The sequence below is a fragment of the Rhododendron vialii genome, chromosome 2a, assembly GCF_030253575.1.
Source record: "Rhododendron vialii isolate Sample 1 chromosome 2a, ASM3025357v1".
Lineage (NCBI taxonomy): Eukaryota > Viridiplantae > Streptophyta > Magnoliopsida > Ericales > Ericaceae > Rhododendron > Rhododendron vialii.
This window is the reverse complement of record NC_080558.1, coordinates 46,742,719-46,753,729: the sequence shown is the minus strand read 5'-3', so window position 1 is coordinate 46,753,729 and position 11,011 is coordinate 46,742,719. Positions and strand designations below refer to the sequence as shown.

Here is an 11,011-nt window from a genome sequence, read left to right as displayed (position 1 = left end):
CCCTTAACAAAATCTCTAAACAAACAAAATTAAGAGATCCTATCGAGGTCAAACTCTTGTCATATAATTATATACTATTCATGGGAAACTCAGCACTACTCAGCCTCTCCTAACATTCCATTCTCACGTCGAGTTGCATCCAACTGTCCCACATGCAAAATATTGGTTTCGGAAGGTCTTCCTCACTCTGCCCCAACCAAATAAAAATCATTGTCAAACCATTAATTTATTTTCTCAAATCTTGACATATCATTAGTAAATCCTTTCACTAATATTTGTATTCTCTGTATCTTGTGCAGATCTCTGACTTCAAACTCATACCACCATCTTCACCACCAAGTTGATCAATAATTTAACCCCTTGGTCCAGTGATATGGAACTTCGGAATTTGCTCTCTCCTAAACTTTTTTGGAGTTAGTTCATACAGAGTTTTGCTCCAGCCAGCTGTAATGGGCTCCCCACAAGTGGGCAGTGAAATTGTACCTTCAAGATTAGTTGAGGTGTGCGTAGACAGACCCGAATACCAGAATTATAAAAATAAAATAAAAAGTTTATGAATAATTTTGGGGTGCAACCCGGCCACATGCGATTTTGACCACCACCACCAATAAGCAGCTAATAACAGCAAAAGACTTCATTTGGTGAAGCCTTTGTCTGGTCATTCCTGATAATGCAGGGGGACAATTTTGTAAAAACGCCTCACACTGGTCTTTTATATCTCTGCCTATCAATCCACAGACAATCACATCAATAACAATTCCCCGCTCCAAGTCCTGGGTCCTCTCTTTCTCCTTCCTTAGATTTGAGGAAGAAGAATAGAGAGAGAGAGAGAGAGAGAGAGAGAGAGAGAGATTTGAGGAAGAAGAATAGAGAGAGAGAGATGGGTATCATTACAAGTCCAAAATTCCAGTTCTTGTGTGCTCTTCTGTTTCTCCTTTCACTTCAAACCAAAGTTTCCGGCACCCAATACCAGGTTGGAAATTTAAATTGTTGGGGCGTACCCCCTGCAGGATATGAGTACGTGTACGTGAATTATTCCAACTATAACACCTTCAAACCTGGAGATTCTCTCTGTAAGTACTCATAACCCATTATCTAGTTTGATCTTGGTAACTGCTTTCCCTCCCCAAATTGAATCAATTTTCAATCACATTTCTCATTTTACTGATTCCTGGGATTGGATTTCTGTATCAGTGTTTCTATATATCCCACCAAGTCAAGATTCAGTATAGCCATCATCGACTCTGATCTTTAAACTGCTTTCCATTCCGAAGTTGCTTCAGTTTTTAGTCACATTTTCTCATTTTCTGATTCATGGAGTTGAATTTCTGTAAAAACCAAGTCAAGATTCATTCTCGGTTCCGCTAAGGTTTTTATTTTTTTAAATACTTATTTTTCATTTTACGAATATGTTATTTTCTCACAATACATCGCAAATAATGAGTCGTACCCATTACGTACTTTGATTTTAGAACTGCTTGCCGTTCCAAGATTGCATCGAATTCTAATCACATTTCACTTTTTTCCTGATTCATGGGGTTTAGTTTCTGTTTGGGTTTTTCTATACCCACCAAGTCAAGATTGAGGGATACCCACCATGTACTTTGATCTTAAAATCGTTTTCCGTTCCAAAATCGCATCGATTTCCGATCACATTTCTCATTTTCTGTCATGGGGTTTAATTTCTGTTTCAGTCTGTTTATACCCACCAAGTCCCATCAAGTCAAGATTCAGTGATACCCATTATCTACTTTGCTCTTATAAATATGCATCGATTTCCGTTGACATTTTTCATTTTTCTGATTCTTGCTTGGGATTGATTTTCTGGTTTCAGTCTTTCTATTCCCACCAAGTCAAGATTCAGTGCTCCTAGTGACAGCAGAAGCGTACGCAACCTGCAACACCGCAAATCCAATCTGGTCATCCAACACTGGAAATTCTGTGTTCTACATAAACACTACAGGGGTGTACTACTTCATAAGTGGGGTGCCGAATAACTGCCGAAGTAACGAGAAACTCCAAATTTGTGTGCCCAACAATGGGACTTGTGCAACTTACACTGCACCTCTTCCACCACTTTCACCCGCATCTGCACCCGCACCTGCACCTTCTCAACTGAGATCGACCTCATCAGCGCCTTCGTTCTCGCCTTCGTGGTCACCCCCTGCATGGTCGCCTTCATTTCCACCGCCTTCGTGGTCGCCCAAGTCTTCTCCTTCCTATTCAGCATTGTCGCCTATGATTCGTTCTTGGTCATCGATGATAAGCCGTCCGATTGTAGTGGTGTCGGCCACCCTCGGATTATTGGTTTGGGCATCAGTCATGGAATGAATTGGAGGGTGAAGAACTGAAACCATATACTGAGATGATTTTTATAGTTTTACTACTACAATTTATTTGATTTTTTCCCAATATGTTCATCTTCCCTTGAGATTTGGATTTTGTAATTTCAATTCTATATGTTTGTATACTTTCTTTTAATATTTTAATAATGCGGAATTCCTTTTTGTCTCTAATGTCAAATGTTTTTACCTTTTGAGCTCGGCAATGGCTTTATGTTTTCCCCCAACTTTCTACATTGAGAAGTAATTCAAATTCGGGAGCTCAAATCTTGTCAAAATTCATTTTTCAGTGGGTATTTCCATGCATTCTTTCAGCCATTGAAGCACATGAAGCGGTAATCCCATGCATTTTCCGGCCATTGGATTACATGATAATTTTTTGAAGACTCTCATAGGCCGAATTCTCATGTGATTCAAGGGCTAGAAATACACAAAATTCTGGTACATGCAAATCTGAGTGAAGGAAATTTGAGGAGCCAATTCTGAAACCCTTTTGAGACAAAAAGAATCAAATGTGAACCGACACCGCCCACTTTTCCTCCTCTCTAAGAAAAGTTGGCACCAATTTCCATGGAATTGCCAATCAACCCTTTTGAGATCCAAAAAGAGTTGCTACATAAAGAGATGCACATTCTACTGTGAAGGGACCTCTGCTCGATCGAGCAATTCGTTTTCTAGCTGGAAGTGATTGTCGTCCCACTGTCTCATCATCCCCTTGAGTCACGGCAACAATTTGAAAACATAAATTGCCAACATAAAAAGCAACATCCGATTTCGCATCGAATTGATACCATTCCTCTTCTTTTCCCTTTTGTTTTTCGAAAAGGAGAAACTCTGTGTGAATCGCGTCTCGTCAAACCAGGCCAGTTAGCCTAGCTGTTTACAGTTCAAATTCTATAGAAAGGAGCTAAATATTCTTTGTGATTTCCAAGAATTTTCAAATCTTGGTAACCCCTTCCCACCTAGGGCTGCAAACGAACCAAATTGCTCGACCAACTCGTGGCTCGGCTCAGTTCGTTTAGTAATAAAGCCGAACTCAAGCTAGAGTTCTCAGCTCGTTTAGTAAACAAGCAGAGCACAATACTTCAAAGCTCCACTCAATTGTACAGGCTCACCTCATTTAAAGATGCTCGTTAAGTAAATTAATAAGGCTCAACTCATTTACAGCCGAGCCGAGCTCGAACACTACAAAGCTCGGCTCAGCTCGCTTGCACCCCTATTCCCACCTACATGACAAATCAACTGCAACTAAAAATACATCAAACTAAACATTGATCTCCATAATAAGAATACAGAGCAAGAACAGGATGCACTCTTATCAACTACTCCCAAAATTCAAATGCATTTATAACTTCATGGCACTACAAAGCGCCTCTCGCCCTATAAGGGAGCAATAATTCCAGTACAGTTACAGTACCACATAATTGAAAAGCCTGCATATCCTCCTGGTGGAAAGAAGAAGAGAGGAAAATCCCCTCTCGTAAGAACCGGAAAGCCAAAAAGGACCCGACCCAATATTTCACCAAATGGGGGTGTAAATTAGAAGATAAAAGGGACCACAATTGGTACAATGCTACAGAGATCAGGTAACTGTATAGAGGTTGTCTAAACCATAAATAGTACACAAAACCTGAGCCGAAAATGGGACTGGGAAAGTAACTTGGTGCTTGATAGAATATCAAAGAGTTAGTTGGTCATCTCGATATCTGAGTTCATCGGCTTTTGCTCAGAAACGTAAGGTACCACAGGAGCCATGGCCTCTGTAACCTGAGTAGAGGTTGACTTGGATTCAGCTCCTGCAGACGGACTCCTCATTTGAGCAGCAGTGCTACTGTCTACTTCCATGGCCGAAGCTCTTGGAGGTGAAAAGGGCTGCACCTCCACATCAGGGTAAGCAGCCTTAAACCGAGCCCGCAGACCCTCGTCCACTAATCGTACTCCACCCAATTGATTACCAAGTGAGATCCACCTGATTAAATGAACATCAGCGAACATAGATCAATTTTTTCATACTTGCGGTTAAAAAGAGAAAATTTAGATAATAGCAAATGTAGACACAAGAAGAGATAAAATCCAACTGCATAGTAAGATGAAACCTGCCCTGGAGAAGGGTTTTCAGAAAGAGGAAAAACAGGAGTATATGACACAGATTATGCTATCAACTTACTGCAGTGATGGGGTTTTCAAGAACGTGTGATGTGGAAAATCTAGACGGACACAGTCTATAGCCCTTGTTACATATATGTTCATAAGATCACTCAAAAAAAGGAAGGCAAATTAAGAAAGCATACCCTGCATGCGTGTTGTGCATGCGAGCAAATAGTTCCAGCTTTCTTGTTCTTGGACTTATCCTCTCCAACATGGGGTACATCTGGAAAAAGGCACGCATGACAAAACAAGCTAGACAACAGAAACAATCTTCATAACAAAACAAGGTTGAAGGAAATGGGCAAGCTGTTAAACGTTATGGAGTCCCCTAACCTCATCAGGTTTACGGCTTGTTTCTCGAACCTCAGCAACTACGACATCAGTATCAATATTCCTGTTTACTTCTGGATTCCCCTTTATCCCAACAAGGCAGTGCTCCTTACTGTGATTAAGCCAATGGCCTGTCCTCCCTGTTCTGATTATTCGCTGAAGTTGATTGGTCTTCACCCAAATAAGTTCCTCAACACGTTTGTATCCCCAAAGTTCTAAACTACAAGTACAAAAAGTACATTTTAGCCAGCCTAGAAAAATATGTACCAGAAAAAAAGACCTATCACGGCATCACCGCACCAAGCAATCACTAATTCATCTTTTCCGAATTACGGAACTCCCTCCATCCCAAATTGCTCGCTCCTTTTGGGCAATGGTGTCACTTGAAAACAGTGGCGGCTCCAGGAATTTATGATAGGGTATTCAAAATTTACCTTAACTCTACTAGCTAATAGTACAGTAAGAAAAAAACATCTATTCTAAAAAAATTAACTATGAGGCAAAATGAGAACTTAAAAACATATACTATTTTTTTAACAAAAACTTAATTTTTTGAAAGTTGTATTTCGTAATAGACAATGTTTCGAAAATGGAGGGGGTAAAATTTTACAGTTGTAATGTAATATATGAGTTTTCATATTTTGTGACAACGTTTAACTAGCGTATTAATCTATTAAAACCCTTTTGAAAGAAATTGTAGCGAGTACGTGGAGGTTGACTTCTCGAAACTATGTTGTTCTTTAGGATGACATGATGAGATTTTCTATCGTAGTCTTAAATTCGAAGGAATATCATTCAAGTTAACGGGATAATCAATGTAGTTGAATTTTTTTAAAGTTGTCCATAATTTTATAAACTAACTAGACAAAAAAAGTAGTTATTGTCATAAATGCGAAATTAACACATTTAGACTATCAACAATAAAGATGGAGAGAGAACGCAGAGCATAATTCTTACACTGATAGATTCTTCTTTTCACTTTCGTTTTACAATATTTTTATTATGATTATGAGCTTTATTTAATATAATGTGTTAGGTGTTTAAATATGAATTACATGAATTGATGGGCTATAATTGGGTTGTAATTGAATGTTCAATTAGTTTTTGGTTAGGTGTTCAATACTTTTAAGGTTAGGTGTTCAAGACTTTTAGAATTTGGTGTTCATTGATATTTACGTTAGGTGTTCAAAGAAAGGCTAGTCCATAATTTTTACACATATTCTAAGCAAAAAAATATTTGTTCGGGTGTTCAGTTGACCATGGAAGCTAAGCTGCTATGTGCAGCCGCCTCTGCTGAAAAATAGCCAGTATTTCACAATCTAAAATGTTTTTTTTTTTAAATTTTTGAAACCTTCTTTTTAATAAAACTAATTGAGATCTATCAAACAAGATCCATATTACGAATTAAAAAATATATTGTAAATTAGAAAATATAGGCAATTCTTTGGGAGGCCCATAATAGTGAAAGAGACTAGCAATTTGGGATGGAGGAAGCACTATTTTAGTAATTCAGTGGAGAACCCCACAATGCCAATTGAATGGAAGACTCATGGCCAAATGTGCATGAGGTTGAAATTACAAAGCTCCTTCACGATTAAAAAAAACCAGAAATATAACAGCTGCAACAAGCTTAAGGGTGCAGGGTCCGCCAACATCAATCTGCATAAATTTCACACCAAAAATATTTATGCTTGAGGGAAATCATAACCACGAGGAAAAGCCAATGGATATGGGGAATTTCTGTTCTCTCTCCTTAGATAACTAGTAGTAAAATATAGGTTCCATGGTATAGGCAAGAATTTCACCTAAAGGATGTCTCCGTTATAGTGATGAAAATCACAGCACCATTACAAACACGGTATTTGTGAAATCAAAAATGAGAAAAAGACCCACATACTTAGTACGATATCCTGCCTCATGACGACTGCATTTTCAGCAGAAAAGATAAAGTTGCCATGTTAGGCATCCCAGTATATTGATCATCATTAGTATACAATGAAATATCACAATTAGCCTATACTTAAAGTCTTATTCAATAACTGCATTATCATGTGCGCCTCATTGTTGTTGCATGTACAGATATATTTTCTTCTTTTTCTTTCTTTTCTCCCACTACATGTCCAGGGGTTGACATGCGATATCCTAAAATGTCTATCCCATGTAGATATATGAACAGCAATGGCAACCTAAACAAAGATAAACACTTACCATTCTCGTCCAAGCTCCATTGCACGACCAGTGACCCAAAGAAATATCAGACCATCAGTCTGCAGTGCAGGAACATTAAGAGTACGCATCTCATCATCAGCCATCGTCCCGTAAGGTAATTCCATATGAATGTCCCACGGTGGATCTGCCATGATAACCCCAAATTGCCCAAGAATGTCCATTCTGAAATTACGGATATCACAGTTAATCCATTGTGGTGTACCAAGCTCCACTTCTGAACAATATTCAGCACGTTGCTTTAGAGGTTTGGGGGGAGGAAGTGCAGCCGCGCTCATCATGTTAGGAGTCACATCTTGAGTATTGTCAAGCTCATAATGAACATACTTGCATGTCTGTAACAGAAACAAGGATTGACCATCAAACTTATTTTATTGTACCAACTACCAAATAAACTATATAATTTAAGACCACTTTCCATCTGAAAGGGTTCCAATATTCTTTTGTAAGTAAAACCCTTACAACATTAACGGAAGGTTACCTTCATATGACGGCAAGTATCCAAAAAAGAGCAGTCCCCCAAATTGACATCAGTATGATGAGCAATTATGCGTCGGAAATGGACCTGAAAATCGTGGAAAGATTAAGACAAAGTTGCGCTGATCATAGAAATGGCAACCAAGGAACTTTCGTGACTCTCAACTTTACAACAGCTTAAAATAATGGTCACTGAGCAAATGCCACACAACTACATTGACTGCTCTTTTGAAGAATCTAGTTGAATTTGCAGTCATCACCACATTTTTCTCCCAGTTTTCAGCAAAAATCCATTGAAACTGCGAAGGTAGAAGTTAAAGCTGATACTAATATATGTCAACTAGATTCTTCAACCACACAGAAAGCGACAAAAGGTACAAATTCAATCTCGTCTGGGTCCTAAAATTGGAAGTATTCCCCATCAAAATTTTATCTTTTTACAAGATCAACAATATTACATAAAGCTAGACTATATACTATTCCTTAGGAAAAAAGAAAAGAAAAACCCTATATACTTTTCAGCTACCGTAACCCTGAGAAGATGATTGCTGCCATAACAGGCTAATACCATTTTAACCCTGCTGGATGATACGACGGTACTTTGCACAAGTGAGAACTGGTGATTTAATACATGCCAGCGTACATAAATAAAGGAGTAGACGTGGGGGCAGTAATAAGAAAGACCTTTTGCATGATGGCACAAGGATTTTCAAGACGAGATTATGTATCATGTGGGATATAGCGAGGCAAAAGAATAACTTTATTTTGAAGGAAAGCTCCATGTCCCCGTTTCGGCCTCTCTGTTCTTGTGGCCTAGGGGAGATGGTCCCTTTTCCTTACTCTTTTGGATTTTTTTGGAAGGATTGTAAATCTAGATTTATTGGACTTGTGTTGTTTTTGAGGGAGTTGTATCTCCCTATTCGCTAAGGGTCATAGATGGGTTGAGCCCCTTCTGGCACTTTTGTTTAATATATCAGCTCAGTTACTTATCAAACAAAACGAGTAAATGCTTACAACATAATACTCCCCACCCACCTTCTCACATGCGATAAAGGAACCAGATTGACGTCTGCAGTCTTCTTTAGTCAAGGCTGTACAGTACTCCTTTAGTTGGGAACCACCTTTGGTTTTGAACTGAAACAAGATCCAATCACGACATGCATTAGGATGGATATACAGGCTACCAATATATGCATGAGAGACAACATTTACGGATAAATTAAATGCTACAGCTCCATAAATCCCATGAGATGCTACACATGAGATAGATGGAAAAAAAACAATTTCCCCTTCCTTGGCTAAGAGCCTATTGTGCATCAACGGGAGCAGGAAGTTTTGAACTAGAAGACTGGAAAAACAGGATTCAGGCAGCATCATATCCCACCTAAAAGGAGACAGACAGGGCTCAACTTGTTCTCTGGTTAATTCACAATTCTAAATGAATCTCCAGGTAGACGAACAATAAAGGGCACGTGTTGTCTTATGTTGTTCAATTCCAAACTCCCTAGTAATTCAGTAACTCAGAGACTAAGTCAAGGGAGCAATACAGTTCGTCATGCGTCATTGCCTTAAATTTCCTATTTTATATGGAGTACTGTTTAAGAAACTCTAAATGGGTTCAGAAGCATCAGCAGTGGGCCTTCAGCATAATTTATGATAACTATTACGTACAGAAGCATGGTAATATGCACATAAATTGATTTGGGCCTCTAGGCCTGTCCTCTCTGATGCCTTTCGACTTTGATTTGAGGACATGGTTCTGCAGCAAAACATCCCTTTAGATCCTCGGTTCTTGGAGGTATGGGGGGGCCATTGTTACAATGGTATCTGAGAGCAGCCACTTTGTGCATATATTGCCAAAGGTTATGTCTATCTCCAATCCTCCCCTGCCCATGCCCCCAATGGTTGGGGACTAAATAGGTTTTGTTATTGTTGTTGTTGTTGTATTACTAAGCATGCATATTGGAAAAAGGGCAGCTATTCGAGTAATATGAATCTGACTCAATGACATTGCAACCCCGCAAATCTGCATGATATGAAGCTTAATCAGATCATATACCTTTGCAGCTACAGCATTTTCCCTTGCAGTTGGCCTGCGAATGAGGTCCAAAAGCTCCTCCCCGGTTTTTGATTTCTGCAACTCCTTATAAGACTTCTTGTTCAACAAAGCCTCAAGATCCTTCAAATCATCCTCTTCCGTCCTAGTCTTCAACGCAATCGCATTTGAGCCGCCACTCATTTGAGCATTTGGTCCCAATAGCGGCCTCTGAAGTGGATTAACACCCATTCCTCTCGGCATCACCATCATTCCCGGCCCCATACCTCTTGGCCCACCACCCCTAGACCCCGGAAACATAAATGGGTCTTGCGGTCCCATCCACATATCCGGCATTGGCCGGGGCATCAGCCCTCCCATTCTAAAACCACCACCATTAACCTCACTACCACCACCACCACTTCCTTGTTGAATCTGATTCATTCCATCATTCCAAGAACTCGTTTCACTCTGCTGTTGCTGCTTACTCTCAGGCAACTCCTTAACTAACTTACTCCTATCAATGCCCACAACCATAACCCTAGACTTCCCACTAACCACAAACTCCTCAAGCTCGACTCCCCCACTATCCTCTGCCATCGACCTCAGCGCCATCTCCACCGCTAGAATCGCCCCCGACTCCCCTCCCACCTCCCTCAACGCCGCCTTCTCCCCGGCCGTCGCCATAGTATCGTTCTCCAGCTTCCTCAACACCGTCGACGAATCGATACCGGTAAAAGGCACCCTCTCCAACAAACACACCGCCACCATCGACCTCACCACCGACAACGGGCTCCCACTCTCGTCAATAGTGAACTTTTCGGTAGAGATTTCGGGAGAGGGTTTGGGCTTGTGGTTCTTAGACGGTAGTTTGGGGATTTCGGGGGTGGTGGTTTCGGGGGGAGGAAGGGGGCGTTTGAGCTTGAAAATAGGGTTAGGGTTGGGGTTGGGGTTGGGGAGGGGAGTGAAGGGGCGGTTGTTGAAAGAAGAGACGACCTTGAGGGAGACGTCGAGGGAGGAGACGAGGTCGGGGACTAGGGTTTGGAGGGAGGCGATGAGGTCGAGTTGGGCGTTGTGGGCGGTGTCTATGCGGGATTCGAGCTGTTGACGCATGTCCTTGATTGCAGCCATGTCGGGGTTCCCGTCCGATTGAATCTCCATCTCTCTCTCTCTCTCTCTCTCTCTCTCTAATAAGCTAATCTTCTACAGAGAACTTCTGAAGCTGACGATGTTCCAAGTTCAATTGTAACTGGATATGGAAATCAAAAAGTTTCGAGGATTTTAAGGAGGTTTTATAAGCAAACCAATAATAGTACTCCTATCTAAGTTCGATTTGTGTTCGCCTGTAAAATTTTAGGTGAAAGTTGAGACTCCTTAATTATATATATTTTTTCCATTAAGACTTTCCTACTCTTTAAAATTACTCATACAAACCCTCTATAAAATGAAAAAA

At 40.3% G+C, this 11,011-nt stretch overlaps 2 protein-coding genes and 1 non-coding gene across 3 annotated transcripts; 2 read left to right on the top strand and 1 right to left on the bottom strand.

Annotated features, from left to right (window-relative positions):
• Positions 1 to 729: 729 nt before the first annotated feature.
• On the top strand, positions 730 to 2,516 carry LOC131317980 (early nodulin-like protein 8). Its single transcript, XM_058347731.1, has 2 exons — positions 730 to 1,073; positions 1,835 to 2,516. Exons 1-2 carry the CDS (start codon positions 881 to 883, stop codon positions 2,329 to 2,331), a joined length of 690 nt encoding a protein of 229 aa, XP_058203714.1. The 5' UTR covers positions 730 to 880; the 3' UTR covers positions 2,332 to 2,516.
• A 1,149-nt stretch (positions 2,517 to 3,665) lies between these two features.
• Positions 3,666 to 10,894, bottom strand: LOC131317969 (N6-adenosine-methyltransferase MT-A70-like). Its single transcript, XM_058347712.1, has 7 exons — positions 9,583 to 10,894; positions 8,559 to 8,657; positions 7,528 to 7,611; positions 7,029 to 7,381; positions 4,824 to 5,040; positions 4,634 to 4,713; positions 3,666 to 4,311 (listed from the first exon to the last, which is right to left on the bottom strand). Exons 1-7 carry the CDS (start codon positions 10,717 to 10,719, stop codon positions 4,029 to 4,031), a joined length of 2,253 nt encoding a protein of 750 aa, XP_058203695.1. The 5' UTR covers positions 10,720 to 10,894; the 3' UTR covers positions 3,666 to 4,028.
• On the top strand, positions 9,188 to 9,295 carry LOC131318264 (small nucleolar RNA snoR100). Its single transcript, XR_009197593.1, has one exon. It is a non-coding gene; the product is annotated as a small nucleolar RNA snoR100 (small nucleolar RNA).
• Positions 10,895 to 11,011: the final 117 nt, after the last annotated feature.